This window comes from Ranitomeya imitator, chromosome 1, assembly GCF_032444005.1.
Source record: "Ranitomeya imitator isolate aRanImi1 chromosome 1, aRanImi1.pri, whole genome shotgun sequence".
Classification (NCBI taxonomy): Eukaryota; Metazoa; Chordata; class Amphibia; order Anura; family Dendrobatidae; genus Ranitomeya; species Ranitomeya imitator.
Genome location: NC_091282.1, coordinates 861,973,436 through 861,992,190, shown reverse-complemented (window position 1 = coordinate 861,992,190; position 18,755 = coordinate 861,973,436). Strand labels below are relative to the sequence as shown.

Below are 18,755 nucleotides of genomic sequence, written 5' to 3'. Positions count from 1 at the left end.
TCTTCAAAAATTCCTTTGCTTTTCCATTCGCAAACAGCATTTTCAAGTCACAACCTTGTCCTTCGGTCTTGCTACCGCACCCTGAGTGTTCGCAAGGGTCATGGTAGCCGTCATATTCCTCTTGCACCGTAGAGGCATGGTCGTCCTGCCCTATACTGTCGACTTTCTAGCCGCTCTTCCAGGACTACGCTGAGTCGTCTATATCAATTGCTATACCCTCTCTCTCTTGGGCTGGTAGCTTCATCTAGACAGTTTTTTTCCTCTTTACCAGCCCAGCAGATATCCTTTTTGAGGATGATCCTGGACACTTCCAGAGGGTTGGTATTTCTCCCTTGAGACAAGGCCGTAGCCCTTCAACTCAGAACTCACTTGATCACTCATTCCATTCGATTTGCTGGGAGGGTCATGAGGAAAAATGGTGACAGCAATGGAAGCTGTTTCCATCACTCCACTCGTTTTCTGTAAGTCAATCAGGTTTTCAGAGGGTAGTCGCTGAGCTTCTTCCTCATCCAGGGGAGTTCCTTCCAGTTCAATGATTATTAGTGACTACCGATGCCAGCCTTCTTCTCCCCATCTTTGTTCTGGGGATCCGAAGGATACGGCTAGACCTACAGCAGGTCCTCTGCCTTCTGAAGGGTCACCCCATCCGAATTCAATTAGATAATGCCACGGATGTGCCATACGTCAATCAACTAGCAGGTACCCATGGTCAGGCATCATGGGCGAGGTACCTCTCATTCTCTGAGGGGCCGAGATCTATCATTCGGTGATCTCGGCAGTACACATCTCAGGTGTAGATCTCTGGGCGTTAGACTTCTTCAGCCATCAGCGTCCCGCCTCAAGTGTGTGGGAACTTCACCCAGAAGTCTTCCATCAGGACTTTCTTGCAGGGAGTTTTCACATGTGGTCCTTCCCTTTCACATACCATTAGAACTTTGGGATCTTAAAGGGAACCTGTCATCCCCCCAGGCATTTTTAACTGTGGGAGCCACCTTGTGCTGCACTAATGCTGCACTTTGTCAAGGTGGCTCTTTCAGTTGGTGTCCCTGCCAACGCTAAAATAATCGTTTTTATAATTTGTCCCTCCTACCTCTAATTTATCAGGGGGGCTTGTCTTTCCCCCCCTGACACAAACGCCTCCCTGTCATCACTCAGGGCCTCCGTGCGCCACCTCCATTTCCTTCATGAATGTCCCCAGCGCCTGCGCTATAAGTTCGTAGGGCAGCGCAGACTCCACATGCATGAAAGAGAAACAAAAAATAAATGATCCTGGGAGTCTTACAGTAGACTCCTTTTTGATCCGGGCAGACTTTACTATCAGGGAAGGTCGCCCCTTTTTTTCTCTGCGATCTCGTCATCCTGACAAGTCTTTGGAGCTGGATGCTCTGTTCTTTCAGACTTTTTTCCTTATTACCATCAAGGCAAGGTTGTCCTCAGGCCATCCCCGTCCCTTGTTACCATGGTGATATTGTATTCCCAATGTTACGAGGGCATCGTTCTTCCCTCATCTCTTTCGGCACCAGTCCACAATACAGGATGGGTTCTCCATATTCTGGAAGAAGTGAGTGCTCTGAGTAGGTACGTATCATGCCGGCGTCCTTCCGAGGGTTGGACACTTTATTTGAACTTCCTGACGGTCAGAGGAATGCTTACTGACTGTTACAGGAAGGGTTTAGCCATTTCATCGGCCATGTTAGCCTGGTAGATTCGTTACACCATCCAGGAGTCCTTCCGAGTTAGACGTTAGCCTAACTCCACTCCACTCTGTTGATCGAGGTTTTCTTGGGCTCTAGGTACTAGGCATCGATAAAGCACGCCTGCAAGCTTGCGGGTTCGTCCTGTCCGCATGCAGTCTTGAAGCACTATAATTCCCAGACTTCCGCAGATGTGAGTCTGGGCAGGCGGACTCTGCAGGCCGCGGTAGCGCTCTTGTAAGTAGCGGTTACACAGGGCCTGATCTGATGTTGTCCCCACCCAGGGACTGCTTTGGGACGTCCCACGGTCTCTGTCCCCCAATGAGGCAAAGGAGAAATAGGGATTTTTGTGTACTCACCGTAAAATCCTTTTCTCCGAGCCAATCATTGGGGGACACAGCTCCCACGCTGTTATTTGCTTGTGCTTGTTTTATAGTTTGACATGCTATACTCTCATATATAAGTTGACATGCTATACTTTATGTTGTTATTGATCTCCTAATGCTTTGGCACCGAACTGGTTAGCTGAGAGCCAGCAGGAAGGTGTATACTGCAGAGGAGGAGCTAACTTTTTTGTATCACTTAGTGTCAGCCTCCTATTGGCAGCAGCATACACCCACGGTCTGTGTCCCCCAATGAATGGCTCGGAGAAAAGGATTTTACGGTGAGTACGCAAAAATACCTATTTTAGCTACGTATACGCAGGGATTACACAACACTTATATTTCTTTCAAATGCAACAATAGCCCTTATTAGGGCTAAATATAGTCAATATTCATACTGCTGTTAACAGCACTTAGGGAGAGATTGTGCTCAAAGGATAGTGTAGGAAAGGATAAGGTAAATTTCACTTCTTTTCTACCCAACTCATACAAAAAGCCCTTCTGAGGGCTAATAATATTCTTTTTTCTCTTTATCCTGCAAATTGTTCTGAACAGGGAAAAATTATACCCCATTTATTCTGTGGCAGTTGTGCTGCAAAAGCATACAGCCAGACTTGGTGGGTAAACAATAGCATTGCTATATTCCTGCACTTTAACATGTCCATCTGAGGTGGGCACATTTTCCTGCAACTGTAATACTGCAAATTTTTTTCTGCAGTGAAATATTAGACGGTATTTACAGTGGGGAAAAAGTATTTAGTCAGCCACCAATTGTGCAAGTTCTCCCACTTAAAAAGATGAGAGAGGCCTGTAATTAACATCATAGGTAGACCACAACTATGAGAGTCAAAATAAGAAAACAAAGCAAGAAAATCACCTAGTCTGATTTGGCAAGATTTATTTTGCAAATTATGGAGGAAAATAAGTATTTAGTCATTAACAAAAGTTCATCTCAATATTTTGTTATATAGCCTTTGTTGGCAATGACAGAGTTCAAACGTTTTCTGTAAGTCTTTACAAGGTTGGCACACACTGTTGGTGGTATGTTGGCCCATAACTCCATGCAGATCTGCTCTAGAGCAGTGATGTTTTGGGCTTGTCACTGGGCAACACGGACTTTCAACTCCCTCCAAAGGTTTCTACGGGGTTGAGATCTGGAAACTGGCTAGGCCACTCCAGGACCTTTATATGCTTCTTACGAAGCCATTCCTTCATTGCCCTGGCGGTGTGCTTGGGATCGTTATCATGCTGACATGGTGGCTGACTAAATACTTTTTCCCCACTGTACTCGTTACTCGTGTCGAGCATTATGATTTGCTTGACTGGATTAATGAGTTCCCGAGCATTTTTGCGCGCGCTCATCATCACGGACAACTCCATTAAGAGGCATGTGTCTCTTAATTAATCAGTAGCCTCACACTCCACCTGGGGCCAAAGAGTTTGTTTGTAGTGTGATATCATGGAGACACGTGTGTGCATAGGAGATATAAACAAAAAAAATATTTAAAATTAAGATTATTTGCAAAGTTGCTGAACAACCCAAGAACTATACATACTTTACTTTCGAAAGCACTGTTTGACAACTTAAATATTTTATTTGCAATAGTCTGAGTAAATGAAAAATAATTTATTTACTTACACACAAATCATCTAACTTGGAATGTCTTGTTCTTGCTCCTAGATCCTAGACATGCTGCAGGTGTGGAGGAATGCCCTTGGCAAGCAGACACAGACATTGCAGGAAGCTCTGAAACAAACTAACAACACTGACATTGCCAATGAGATCTTCACTCTTAATTTTTAATGCGTCTAGGCATAATTTAATTAACGGCTGGACTGTGACCCTATTCATTGATAAATCAAAATGTTGTGTTAATCATGCAGACATAAAGAAATATATTTAAATGAATTGTTCCCTTTGTTTAAAAGGTCTCTCAAAGGTAACCTGAACACAGGGTATCCAACTGTTGATACCTTCATCATATATCTCGAATCTTTTGGTTGAACCTGGTATTACATGGTTACTTTGTAGAACTCCCAAAGAGTAAAATTAAAGGTTGTTACTTTCACTGGGATACCAAATATGTATAGTCTGAATTTAAATATTTTTTCACTTTTATTAAATGTTATTTTTATGTAAAGAAAAAATATTCTGTTCCCGTCTGGTCTCTTTTGCACTCAAGAACAGGAGTCTTCATTTCTGTATGCGGTGCTTGAATGACACAGCATGTGCAGTTGCATTTCACAAACATCGCTTTGTCTCAGCGCCAGATGCATGCACACTACTTTGACACCGGTATGACAAAGCCTTATCCATCTCCCTTACCGTTTTAGCTGCATCCGCTTCCTGGGTCGGCAGACAGCACGGCAAGGCCCACAAACCTATTACCTTGTGCAGGAGCCAACCTCTGCGCTATTCAGGTTGTGAAAACATCACTGTCAAAGTACTGGAGGGGAGGTTGTAAGCTCCATTAATGTAAATCTAGGAAAAAGCTCCAGCACACTAAATGCTGAGAGGGGTTAATCAGCCATGGTTAGTGCTAGATTGCTTGAACAGCTGTAGAGTGGGAGGAGTCCAGAGGATAAATACCCAGCCATCTAAAGCATTCAGTGTTGGGTGGGCCTTGAGGTGCAAGCTCTGGAGCTCAGGTTACATGTTAAGTAAAGCTGAACCTTGTGTTGTTTGTTCCTGCGACGGGCGGATTCCTGTAGCAACAAGGACTGTGTCATACATTAAGGGTTTTTTTTTCTGTTAGGCCAGGAAGGCCATGTTTGTTTTGCTAGAATTCCACTGGTTTATGCAGCACACTTAATAAACCAGTGGAAGATAAAAAGAGACAGTGTTCCTGTGTCTACCTTTATGTGCAACCAAGAGAGCCGATCTACAACAAGGTATTCTGTCTACTGAACACCCTCTTTATGACACTTATTCTCTTATCATGAATCATAGAATGGTAGAGTTGGAAGGGACCTCCTAGGTCATCTGGTCCAACCCCCTGCTCAATGCAGGACTCACTAAATCATCCCAGACAGATGTCTGTCCAGCCTCTGTTTGAAAACTTCCATTGAAGGAGAACTCACCACATCTCGTGGCAGCCTGTTCCACTCATTGATCACCCTTACTGTCAAAAAGTTTTTGCTAATATCTAATCTGTCTCTCCTCCCATTCAGTTTCATCCCATTGCTTCTAGTCTTTCTTTGTGCAAATGAGAATAAAAATGATCCTTCTATAATGTGACAGCCCTTGAAATATTTGCAGACAGCTATTAAGTCTCCTCTCAGTCTTCTCGTCATTTAACCCTGCACTTTGTTTTATTCTGTACTGACCAGTATATTCTCCTACCTCCCCTGAGCTAATGTCTGCTGATCGGTTCTACGAGGCCTTGGGTCTTATATACGATGAACCTGATCGTGTGAGACTGGCAGAGGACACGGTTATGAGTCTGACCCAGGAAAAGCATTCAGCTGAGTGGTACTGTTCTGAGTACAGGCTATGGGCTTCCAAGGTTTCCTAGAATGACTCGGCACTCAGGGGGCTATTGTAACGGGGTCTCTCCACGCATTTAAAGGATGCCTTGGCCCTGCACCCACCGTCTGACTATCTGGAGGAGGTCATGACCCAGGCCGTCCATATGGATCGCAGGCTGAGAGAGAGGTGTTGTACAACGAGATGCTCCTTTGTTGCCAGGGAAGTTGGAGTCTTCATGGTCGGTTGAGCCCATGGAGGTGGGGGCTGTCTCCATGAAGGAAAAGCAGAGGAGACGCCGCAGAGAGAAGAAACTCTGCTTCTATTGTGAAGAACCAGGTCATTGGATTAAGGACTGTCCCTTCTGTCCTCCGGATTCCAAGCTCTCGGGAAATCACTAGGTCTGGGTAACTGCTGAGGAGGTTACCCAGACCCACAGGTACTTTCTTCCTCATCCTTCAGACTACTGTTAAAGGTGGAAGTAGGTGTGAACAATTGTTTTTTTTCCCTCTTCTGCTTCTGTGGATTGCAGGTTTTCAGTGAACTTGATTGACTCGAGGTTGGTGGCCCACTGTGAGATAGGGACAGTCAGGTTGGACAAACCCATGAAAGTGGTGGCTATTGACTCAATCCCATTCACCAAGGACGGGATCCGCTCTGTTACTAAAATGTTTGTCCTTAAGGAGGGGCCTGTTCATTTGGAGCAAATAGCCTGTTTTGTTTTGGACAACCTCCCCGCTGGTTTGGTTTGAGGTTTCCTTGGCTGCAATGTCATAATCCAGTCATTGAGAGGCCCAGGAGATTGTTAAAAGGGGATCCAGCTGTGAAAACAAATGTCTAAATTCTGTGCCTGTGTCGTCCGTCGGTCTGGAGGGTATTCCGGAGGACCTGAAGTATTTCAAGGACGTGTTCCCTGAAAGTCAGGCTGAGGGGTTACCACCGCACCGACCTTTTGATTATGCCATTGACCTGATTCCTGGGGCTAAATTGCTAAAAGCCCGACGGCGGGTCGCCATGAAGGAGAACATATCGGAGAGACCCCGCAAGGAGCATATTCGCCCTTTCATGTCTCCTGTTGCTGCAGGGAGTTTTTTCGTAAAAAAAAAGACGGTGGTCTCCGCCCATGCCTTGACTTTTGGGCACTAAATAAGATTACTGTAAGAAACACATATCCCCTCCCACTCATTCCCAATTTGTGTAATGACTAGTGTTGAGCGATACCTTCCGATATCGGAAAGTATCGGTATCGGTTGGGATCGGCCGATATTCAAAAAATATCGGATATCGCCGATACCGATACCCGATCCCAATGCAAGTCAATGGGACCAAAATATCGGAATTAAAATAAACCCTTTCTTTCCTTGTAGGTTCATTCTACATCAAGGAAAACAACTAAGAATAATGTAGGATGTATTGTGGGAGGTGGCGGAGACATTAAAGGCAATGAGGTTTAGCCCAATCAAATAGAATAGCATGTTTTTTTTTTTTTAAAGACGTTCGGAGTGAAAAAGATATTGAGTATGTAAATTTTTTTTTATTTTGTCAGATATTGATGTTTCACTATTCCACGCCCTTCCCCTTCTTTTTTTTCTTTTTCTTTTTTACTTTTCCCACACTTTCATCTTCATCATCATCAGCATCTTTGACATCAACTTCTTCTTCACCTTATTCATCTTCTTCTTCATCTTCTACCTATTTTTTTTTTTATTACATTCTTCATATTCATTTTATTCAACTATTATTATTCTTCCTATTCTACATATTCTTTTTATTCCACTGTTATTATTCTTCCTATTCTACTTCTTCATCATATTCTCATTTGTGACAGGCATTCCCGTAGTTGTTATCTATAAAAGTTGGAAGATTACACCTTCCGTTCTGCCAGTCACAAAAGTTACATTTGTCCGCGTTCAGTTTGGCCTGCAGCATCAGGCTTTATCCAGGGGCACCACGAGGAGGAACGGACTCACCCCCATACACTGCTTAGTCTTCTTCTGCATATAATTTAGATAATATCTTTTGCTCTGATATTAAGTCTTATGCTTAATGTTCTTCTGCTCTTTGTTCTGCAGCCTCTTGTTCTTCTGCTTCTCGGTCTTCCATGTCGTCGTCTCCAGGGTCGTCGTCTCCAGTGTCGTCATCTCCGCCGTCGTCGTCTCAGCCGTCGTCCTCTCCGCCGCCGTCATCGGGGTGGTCTTCCGGGTCGTCGTCGTCGTCATCGGGGTGGTCTTCCGGGTCGTCGTCATCGGGGTGGTCTTCCGGGTCGTCGACTTTAGGGTCTTAAACTTGGAAATGTAGCAGAAGGTACAAGAAGGCTGAGAAAATGCCAAGAACCAGCTGATGGAACTGGAACTCGGATGGCTACCCGAAGGTTCAAGAGCCTATGGAACTACCGAGGACCAGCTGACGTTACTAGAACCCGGTTACTAAGCAGGAGGTACCCGTGCTAAAAAGCACTACCAAGGACCGCCTGGCGTTGGCGGAACTCGGATACCCAGAAGGAGGCACCTAAGCCAAAGGCTCTGCCCGGAACCAGCTGACGTTACTGGAACCAGGATGGGGAGCAGAAGGTACAAGAGCAAAAGACACTGCCGAGAACCAGCTGACGGTACTGGAACCCGGATGGGTAGCCGAAGGTCCAAGAGCCAATGGAACTACCGAGGACCAGCTGACGTTACTGGAACCCGGTTACTAAGCAGGAGGTACCCGTGCCTGAAAGCACTACCAAGGACCACCTGACGTTGGTGGAACTTGGATACCCAGAAGGAGGCACCTAAGCCAAAGGCTCTGCCCGGAACCAGCTGACGGTACTGGAACCAGGATGGGGAGCAGAAGGTACAAGAGCAAAAGACACTGCCGAGAACCAGCTGACGGTGCTGGAACCAGGTGGTGGACCCGAAGGCCCACAGGAGAGGAGAGAACAGCTAGGCCGCGAGGCAGCCGCAGTTACCGAACCCCAACAGTCCTACAGGGGGAGCTGGGCCTACTGGCACTACAGAACCAGCCTTGACTACGAGTTCACGCAGCCCACATAGGAAGCTCCTAAACTGGAGGCACCCTGGAGTTGGCTAACCTGATTGCAACACGACGGGGCAAACATAGGCGTCTCAGCGAGTTTGACACACCCCGGAAACAGCTGACGGTGCTGAAACCAGGTTTGGCACGAGGGAGTACCTGTGACAAAAACACTGCCGAGAACCAGCTGGCGGTGCTGGAACCCAGATGCGTTGCCCCAGTGTGCAAGAGCCAATGGCACGACCGAGGACCAGCTGACGGTGCTGGAACCCGGTTACTAAGCTGTAGGTGCCCGCGCTTAAAAGCACTACCAAGGACCGCCTGACGTTGGCGGAACTCGGATACCCAGGAGGAGGCACCTAAGCCAAAGGCTCGGCCCGGAACCAGCTGACGGTGCTGGAACCAGGTGGTGGACCCCAAGGCCCACAGGAGAGGAGAGAACAGCTAGGCCGCGAGGCAGCCGCAGTTACCGAACCCCAACAGTCCTACAGGGGGAGCTGGGCCTACTGGCACTACAGAACCAGCCTTGACTACCAGTTCACGCAGCCCACATAGGAAGCTCCTAAACTGGAGGCACCCTGGAGTTGGCTAACCCGACCGCACCACGACGGGGCAAGCATAGGCGTCTCAGTGAGCTTGACACAACCCGGAAACAGCTGACGGTGCTGAAACCAGGCTTGGCACGAGGGAGTACCTGTGACAAGAACACTGCCGAGAACCAGCTGGCGGTGCTGGAACCCAGATGCATTGCCCCAGTGTGCAAGAGCCAATGGCACGACCGAGGACCAGCTGGCGGTGCTGGAACCCGGTTACTAAGCTGTAGGTGCCCGCGCTTAAAAGCACTACCAAGGACCGCCTGACGTTGGCAGACCTCGGATACCCAGGAGGAGGCACCTAAGCCAAAGGCTCGGCCCGGAACCAGCTGACGGTGCTGGAACCAGGTGGTGGACCCCAAGGCCTACAGGAGAGGAGAGAACAGCTAGGCCGCGAGGCAGCCGCAGTTACCGAACCCCAACAGTCCTACAGGGGGAGCTGGGCCTACTGGCACTACAGAACCAGCCTTGACTACCAGTTCACGCAGCCCACATAGGAAGCTCCTAAACTGGAGGCACCCTGGAGTTGGCTAACCCGACCGCACCACGACGGGGCAAGCATAGGCGTCTCAGTGAGCTTGACACAACCCGGAAACAGCTGACGGTGCTGAAACCAGGCTTGGCACGAGGGAGTACCTGTGTCAAAAACACTGCCGAGAACCAGCTGGCGTTGCTGGAACCCAGATGCGTTGCCCCAGTGTGCAAGAGCCAATGGCACGACCGAGGACCAGCTGGCGGTGCTGGAACCCGGTTACTAAGCTGTAGGTGCCCGCGCTTAAAAGCACTACCAAGGACCGCCTGACGTTGGCGGAACTCGGATACCCAGGAGGAGGCACCTAAGCCAAAGGCTCGGCCCGGAACCAGCTGACGGTGCTGGAACCAGGTGGTGGACCCCAAGGCCCACAGGAGAGGAGAGAACAGCTAGGCCGCGAGGCAGCCGCAGTTACCGAACCCCAACAGTCCTACAGGGGGAGCTGGGCCTACTGGCACTACAGAACCAGCCTTGACTACCAGTTCACGCAGCCCACATAGGAAGCTCCTAAACTGGAGGCACCCTGGAGTTGGCTAACCCGACCGCACCACGACGGGGCAAGCATAGGCGTCTCAGTGAGCTTGACACAACCCGGAAACAGCTGACGGTGCTGAAACCAGGCTTGGCACGAGGGAGTACCTGTGACAAGAACACTGCCGAGAACCAGCTGGCGGTGCTGGAACCCAGATGCGTTGCCCCAGTGTGCAAGAGCCAATGGCACGACCGAGGACCAGCTGGTGGTGCTGGAACCCGGTTACTAAGCTGTAGGTGCCCGCGCTTAAAAGCACTACCAAGGACCGCCTGACGTTGGCGGAACTCGGATACCCAGGAGGAGGCACCTAAGCCAAAGGCTCGGCCTGGAACCAGCTGACGGTGCTGGAACCAGGTGGTGGACCCCAAGGCCCACAGGAGAGGAGAGAACAGCTAGGCCGCGAGGCAGCCGCAGTTACCGAACCCCAACAGTCCTACAGGGGGAGCTGGGCCTACTGGCACAACAGAACCAGCCTTGACTACCAGTTCACGCAGCCCACATAGGAAGCTCCTAAACTGGAGGCACCCTGGAGTTGGCTAACCCGACCGCACCACGACGGGGCAAGCATAGGCGTCTCAGTGAGCTTGACACAACCCGGAAACAGCTGACGGTGCTGAAACCAGGCTTGGCACGAGGGAGTACCTGTGACAAGAACACTGCCGAGAACCAGCTGGCGGTGCTGGAACCCAGATGCGTTGCCCCAGTGTGCAAGAGCCAATGGCACGACCGAGGACCAGCTGGCGGTGCTGGAACCCGGTTACTAAACTGTAGGTGCCCGCGCTTAAAAGCACTACCAAGGACCGCCTGACGTTGGCGGAACTCGGATACCCAGGAGGAGGCACCTAAGCCAAAGGCTCGGCCCGGAACCAGCTGACGGTGCTGGAACCAGGTGGTGGACCCCAAGGCCCACAGGAGAGGAGAGAACAGCTAGGCCGCGAGGCAGCCGCAGTTACCGAACCCCAACAGTCCTACAGGGGGAGCTGGGCCTACTGGCACTACAGAACCAGCCTTGACTACCAGTTCACGCAGCCCACATAGGAAGCTCCTAAACTGGAGGCACCCTGGAGTTGGCTAACCCGACCGCACCACGACGGGGCAAGCATAGGCGTCTCAGTGAGCTTGACACAACCCGGAAACAGCTGACGGTGCTGAAACCAGGCTTGGCACGAGGGAGTACCTGTGACAAGAACACTGCCGAGAACCAGCTGGCGGTGCTGGAACCCAGATGCGTTGCCCCAGTGTGCAAGAGCCAATGGCACGACCGAGGACCAGCTGGCGGTGCTGGAACCCGGTTACTAAGCTGTAGGTGCCCGCGCTTAAAAGCACTACCAAGGACCGCCTGATGTTGGCGGAACTCGGATACCCAGGAGGAGGCACCTAAGCCAAAGGCTCGGCCTGGAACCAGCTGACGGTGCTGGAACCAGGTGGTGGACCCCAAGGCCCACAGGAGAGGAGAGAACAGCTAGGCCGCGAGGCAGCCGCAGTTACCGAACCCCAACAGTCCTACAGGGGGAGCTGGGCCTACTGGCACTACAGAACCAGCCTTGACTACCAGTTCACGCAGCCCACATAGGAAGCTCCTAAACTGGAGGCACCCTGGAGTTGGCTAACCCGACCGCACCACGACGGGGCAAGCATAGGCGTCTCAGTGAGCTTGACACAACCCGGAAACAGCTGACGGTGCTGAAACCAGGCTTGGCACGAGGGAGTACCTGTGTCAAAAACACTGCCGAGAACCAGCTGGCGGTGCTGGAACCCAGATGCGTTGCCCCAGTGTGCAAGAGCCAATGGCACGACCGAGGACCAGCTGGCGGTGCTGGAACCCGGTTACTAAGCTGTAGGTGCCCGCGCTTAAAAGCACTACCAAGGACCGCCTGACGTTGGCGGAACTCGGATACCCAGGAGGAGGCACCTAAGCCAAAGGCTCGGCCCGGAACCAGCTGACGGTGCTGGAACCAGGTGGTGGACCCCAAGGCCCACAGGAGAGGAGAGAACAGCTAGGCCGCGAGGCAGCCGCAGTTACCGAACCCCAACAGTCCTACAGGGGGAGCTGGGCCTACTGGCACTACAGAACCAGCCTTGACTACCAGTTCACGCAGCCCACATAGGAAGCTCCTAAACTGGAGGCACCCTGGAGTTGGCTAACCCGACCGCACCACGACGGGGCAAGCATAGGCGTCTCAGTGAGCTTGACACAACCCGGAAACAGCTGACGGTGCTGAAACCAGGCTTGGCACGAGGGAGTACCTGTGTCAAAAACACTGCCGAGAACCAGCTGGCGTTGCTGGAACCCAGATGCGTTGCCCCAGTGTGCAAGAGCCAATGGCACGACCGAGGACCAGCTGGTGGTGCTGGAACCCGGTTACTAAGCTGTAGGTGCCCGCGCTTAAAAGCACTACCAAGGACCGCCTGACGTTGGCGGAACTCGGATACCCAGGAGGAGGCACCTAAGCCAAAGGCTCGGCCCGGAACCAGCTGACGGTGCTGGAACCAGGTGGTGGACCCCAAGGCCCACAGAAGAGGAGAGAACAGCTAGGCCGCGAGGCAGCCGCAGTTACCGAACCCCAACAGTCCTACAGGGGGAGCTGGGCCTACTGGCACTACAGAACCAGCCTTGACTACCAGTTCACGCAGCCCACATAGGAAGCTCCTAAACTGGAGGCACCCTGGAGTTGGCTAACCCGACCGCACCACGACGGGGCAAGCATAGGCGTCTCAGTGAGCTTGACACAACCCGGAAACAGCTGACGGTGCTGAAACCAGGCTTGGCACGAGGGAGTACCTGTGACAAGAACACTGCCGAGAACCAGCTGGCGGTGCTGGAACCCAGATGCGTTGCCCCAGTGTGCAAGAGCCAATGGCACGACCGAGGACCAGCTGGCGGTGCTGGAACCCGGTTACTAAGCTGTAGGTGCCCGCGCTTAAAAGCACTACCAAGGACCGCCTGACGTTGGCGGAACTCGGATACCCAGGAGGAGGCACCTAAGCCAAAGGCTCGGCCTGGAACCAGCTGACGGTGCTGGAACCAGGTGGTGGACCCCAAGGCCCACAGGAGAGGAGAGAACAGCTAGGCCGCGAGGCAGCCGCAGTTACCGAACCCCAACAGTCCTACAGGGGGAGCTGGGCCTACTGGCACAACAGAACAAGCCTTGACTACCAGTTCACGCAGCCCACATAGGAAGCTCCTAAACTGGAGGCACCCTGGAGTTGGCTAACCCGACCGCACCACGACGGGGCAAGCATAGGCGTCTCAGTGAGCTTGACACAACCCGGAAACAGCTGACGGTGCTGAAACCAGGCTTGGCACGAGGGAGTACCTGTGACAAGAACACTGCTGAGAACCAGCTGGCGGTGCTGGAACCCAGATGCGTTGCCCCAGTGTGCAAGAGCCAATGGCACGACCGAGGACCAGCTGGCTGTGCTGGAACCCGGTTACTAAGCTGTAGGTGCCCGCGCTTAAAAGCACTACCAAGGACCGCCTGATGTTGGCGGAACTCGGATACCCAGGAGGAGGCACCTAAGCCAAAGGCTCGGCCCGGAACCAGCTGACGGTGCTGGAACCAGGTAGTGGACCCCAAGGCCCACAGGAGAGGAGAGAACAGCTAGGCCGCGAGGCAGCCGCAGTTACCGAACCCCAACAGTCCTACAGGGGGAGCTGGGCCTACTAGCACTACAGAACCAGCCTTGACTACCAGTTCACGCAGCCCACATAGGAAGCTCCTAAACTGGAGGCACCCTGGAGTTGGCTAACCCGACCGCACCACGACGGGGCAAGCATAGGCGTCTCAGTGAGCTTGACACAACCCGGAAACAGCTGACGGTGCTGAAACCAGGCTTGGCACGAGGGAGTACCTGTGACAAGAACACTGCCGAGAACCAGCTGGCGGTGCTGGAACCCAGATGCGTTGCCCCAGTGTGCAAGAGCCAATGGCACGACCGAGGACCAGCTGGCGGTGCTGGAACCCGGTTACTAAACTGTAGGTGCCCGCGCTTAAAAGCACTACCAAGGACCGCCTGACGTTGGCGGAACTCGGATACCCAGGAGGAGGCACCTAAGCCAAAGGCTCGGCCTGGAACCAGCTGACGGTGCTGGAACCAGGTGGTGGACCCCAAGGCCCACAGGAGAGGAGAGAACAGCTAGGCCGCGAGGCAGCCGCAGTTACCGAACCCCAACAGTCCTACAGGGGGAGCTGGGCCTACTGGCACTACAGAACCAGCCTTGACTACCAGTTCACGTAGCCCACATAGGAAGCTCCTAAACTGGAGGCACCCTGGAGTTGGCTAACCCGACCGCACCACGACGGGGCAAGCATAGGCGTCTCAGTGAGCTTGACACAACCCGGAAACAGCTGACGGTGCTGAAACCAGGCTTGGCACGAGGGAGTACCTGTGTCAAAAACACTGCCGAGAACCAGCTGGCGTTGCTGGAACCCAGATGCGTTGCCCCAGTGTGCAAGAGCCAATGGCACAACCGAGGACCAGCTGGCGGTGCTGGAACCCGGTTACTAAGCTGTAGGTGCCCGCGCTTAAAAGCACTACCAAGGACCGCCTGACGTTGGCGGAACTCGGATACCCAGGAGGAGGCACCTAAGCCAAAGGCTCGGCCCGGAACCAGCTGACGGTGCTGGAACCAGGTGGTGGACCCCAAGGCCCACAGGAGAGGAGAGAACAGCTAGGCCGCGAGGCAGCCGCAGTTACCGAACCCCAACAGTCCTACAGGGGGAGCTGGGCCTACTGGCACTACAGAACCAGCCTTGACTACCAGTTCACGCAGCCCACATAGGAAGCTCCTAAACTGGAGGCACCCTGGAGTTGGCTAACCCGACCGCACCACGACGGGGCAAGCATAGGCGTCTCAGTGAGCTTGACACAACCCGGAAACAGCTGACGGTGCTGAAACCAGGCTTGGCACGAGGGAGTACCTGTGACAAGAACACTGCCGAGAACCAGCTGGCGGTGCTGGAACCCAGATGCGTTGCCTATTAAAGATTGTCTTCCTAGAGCCCCAACTAGCGGTGTTGGAGCTAAGGGTAAGCAGGGGGAGCAGAGTGTAGGCCGAAGCCTGCACTGGAGGCAGCTTTGTGTCTGCGTTGCGTTTGCAGGACACTTTGCCGGCTACACAGTGGGGGAACAGCTGGCGTTGCTGAACCCCACTAACACAATGGCGTGTGTTTTTCTCTGTGCAGCTAGCACTTGCGGTCAAAAACTAGCGATGTTAGAGCCCGTGTTGAAGCAGGAGGAGGAGGAGAGGAGCAGAGTGTAGGCCGAAGCCTATTTGAACCAATTTCAAAGGAAACCTTTAACCCCGCCTCAGGTGTTACAAAGTACAAGAGACACACCTTGTGCAGTATTAATGCTGCACAAGTGAAAGGTTGCTCTATTAATTTGTCTACTTGCACACGCTGAATGAAAGACGTACACAATTTAGCCCATTCTACAGTCAAACTGTAGTGGATGCGTGACTTGGCTTTTTAAGGAGACGCAGCACAGGTGTCCCAAATAACGCCTTGGTGCTTGGCGCAGCTTCCTGAGCGTTGTTATTTGCTGTACAGGAGTCTGCGCTCTTGTGTTATCCCTTGGCAATGCCCTGTTAGAGCTGCCCGTCTTATGACCTCATTTCATGTTGGCCGGTGCGGTTAACGATGGCCATAAATCCCAGACCCACAGTGCCTTTTCATAAAGTCACACTGCGGTGCTGTGATTCGTGGCCTTGAGCAGTAAATATTTTGGCCGCTCACACACGTCCTTACACCTGCTTCAGACTGGGCGGCCTCTGCTGATCCCTTCTCGCATGCCGCGGCCATGAGGCTGCACGGTCTGAAGAAGGCGGAAGGAGATGAGTTAAGACAGGTGAAGATATGCACTGCTCGTGCCCATCAATCACACCCTCGCAGTCAAAATAAGACAACGAGGAGCATTGTTTCAGGCAGGGCGGACGCACAGGTGCAACAAGCCAACCAATGATGTCAGAAGACGGGAAGCGCTACCAAGGGGGGTGCTGCGTATCATTAGAAAGGAAAGTCACACCTCAGGGACAGTGGAATGGTCTCAATGAGACACATTTTGTACGTTTTGAGTTCCACGTGGGCAAGGACAAAAAGTCAGCCACCTTGTACAAATGCAGCAGTACTGCTGTACAAGGTGGCTGTTATACATAGAAACACCTGGGGGTGGGGGGCAGGCTCCCTTCAATTTCAGTTCATGTGCCTGCGTGGCGTTTGCAGGACACGTTGCCAGCTACACAGCAGGGGAACAGCTGGCGGTGCTGAACCCCACTAACACATTGGCTGGTGTTTTTCTCTGTGCAGCTAGCATGTCCGGGCAGAAACTGGCGTTGTTTGAGCCCAGGGTCAGCAGGAGGAGGAGAGAAGCAAAGTGTAGGCCGAAGCCTGCACTGGTGGCAGCTTTTGGTCGGTTGTGCCAGCGTGGCTTGTGCTGGACACGTTGCCGACTACACAGCAGGGGAACAGCTGGCGTTGCTGAACCCCACTAACACATTGACTGGTGTTTTTCTCTGTGCAGCTAGCAGTTCCGGGCAAAAACTAGCGGTGTTTGAGCCCAGGGTCAGCAGGAGGAGGAGAGGAGCAGAGTGTAGGCCGAAGCCTAGTTGAACCAATTTCAAAGGTTACCTTTAACCCCCCCCTCAGGTGTTGCAAGGTACAAGAGCCACACCTTGAACAGCATTAATGATGCACAAGTCAAAGGTTGCTCTATTTTATTTTGCTCCTTGCACACGCTGAATTAAACACGTACACTATTTAGCCCATTATACTGTCAAACAGTAGTGGAGGCGTGACTACTAGTCTTTTTAAGGAGACGCAGCACAGGTGTCAAAATTTGCACCTAGGTACTGGGCTGTTGTGAGTTCTGTTTTTGGGCTCCCTCTGGTGGTTACTGATGGTACTGGGTGACTTGTCTTTCCTGGGTTTCTGGGTTCCACCTGTTCCATCAGCATATGGGAGTTTCCTATTTAACCTGGCTTTGCTGGCATTTCCTCGCCGGTTACCAATGTATCCAGTGTGTCTTGTTACCTCTGCTCCCTGCTCCTAGAACCTTCTGGTCAAGCTAAGTTTGGATTTTCCTGTTTTGGTGTTTTGCTTTATTTGGTTTTTAGTCCAGCCTGCAGATATGTGATTCTTGCTGCTGGTTGCTCTAGTGGGCTGAAATTGCTCCTCATGTACCATGAGTTGGCACATGAGTTCAAGTAATTTCAGGATGGTTTTTTGAAGGGTTTTTCGCTGACCGCGCAGTTCACTTTTGTATCCTCTGCTATCTAGCTTTAGCCTGCCTCATTTTGCTGAAACTGTTTTCATACTGCGTATGTGCTTTCCTCTCATTTCACCGTCATTACATGTGGGGGGCTGCTATTTCTGTGGGGAATTTCTCTGGAGGCAAGAGAGGTCTGTGTTTCTTCTAATAGGGGAAGTTAGATCTTCGGCTGGAGCGAGACGTCTAGGATCATCGTAGGCACGTTCCCCGGCTACTTTTATTTGTGTGTTAGGTTCAGGGTCGCGGTCAGCTCAGGTTCCATCGCCCTAGAGCTTGTTTGTATCTGTGCTTGTCCTTTAGTGATCCCCTGCCATTGGGATCATGACAGTATAACCGGCCACAAAGTGTTAATTGTATTGGCTGAAGTAGGAGGATAAGTAGTCTGAGGAAGTTTTTTTTTTTTTTTTTTTTCTCTTTCCCTCAGAGTTTGCTGCCTAGCCTTATTGCAGCGTGGCTACTTCCTCCTCCTCTTAATCTTTGAATGGCTCTGATCCTAGCTGTTTATCATGGACGTCCAGAGTTTGGCTTCCAGCCTGAATAATCTTGCCACTAAGGTTCAAAATATACAGGATTTTGTTGTACATGCTCCTATGTCTGAACCTAGAATTCCTGTCCCAGAGTTTTTTTCTGGAGATAGATCTCGTTTTCTGAATTTTAGGAACAATTGCAAGTTGTTTCTTTCTTTGAAATCTCGCTCCTCTGGAGACCCTGCTCAGCAAGTCAAGATAATTATATCTTTCCTGCGGGGTGACCCTCAGGATTGGGCATTTGCATTGGCACCAGGGGACCCTGCGTTGCTTAATGCGGATGCGTTTTTTCTGGCATTAGGTTTGCTCTATGAGGAACCTAACCAAGAGATTCAGGCTGAAAAAGCTTTGTTGGCCCTCTCTCAGGGGCAAGATGAAGCAGAAATTTATTGTCAAAAATTTCGGAAGTGGTCGGTACTTACTCAGTGGAATGAGTGCGCTCTGGCTGCAAAGTTTAGAGATGGCCTTTCTGAGGCCATTAAAGATGTTATGGTGGGGTTCCCTGCGCCTGCTGGTCTGAATGAGTCTATGACTATGGCTATTCAGATTGATCGGCGTTTACGGGAGCGCAAACCTGTGCATCATTTGGCGGTGTCGTCTGAACCGTCACCTGAGATAATGCAATGTGATAGAATTCAGTCCAGAAGTGAACGGCAAAAGTATAGGCGGAAAAAAGGGTTGTGCTTTTATTGTGGTGATTCAGCTCATGTTATATCAGCATGCTCTAAACGCACAAAAAAGGTT

The 18,755-nt window shown here is 51.4% G+C and overlaps 1 protein-coding gene across 2 annotated transcripts in view; it reads left to right on the top strand.

The window, feature by feature from the left end:
* LOC138658174 (uncharacterized) overlaps positions 1–4,225 on the top strand; it is a 440,980-nt gene extending 436,755 nt beyond the window's left edge. Inside the window, exon 8 of one of the 2 annotated variants that reach the window (XM_069745697.1) lies at positions 3,759–4,225. In XM_069745697.1, the coding sequence (XP_069601798.1) occupies positions 3,759–3,881 (123 nt within the window). In that variant the 3' untranslated portion in view covers positions 3,882–4,225. The remainder of the gene's footprint in view (positions 1–3,758) is intronic. The other variant, XM_069745698.1, reaches the window with a different exon arrangement.
* Positions 4,226–18,755: the final 14,530 nt, after the last annotated feature.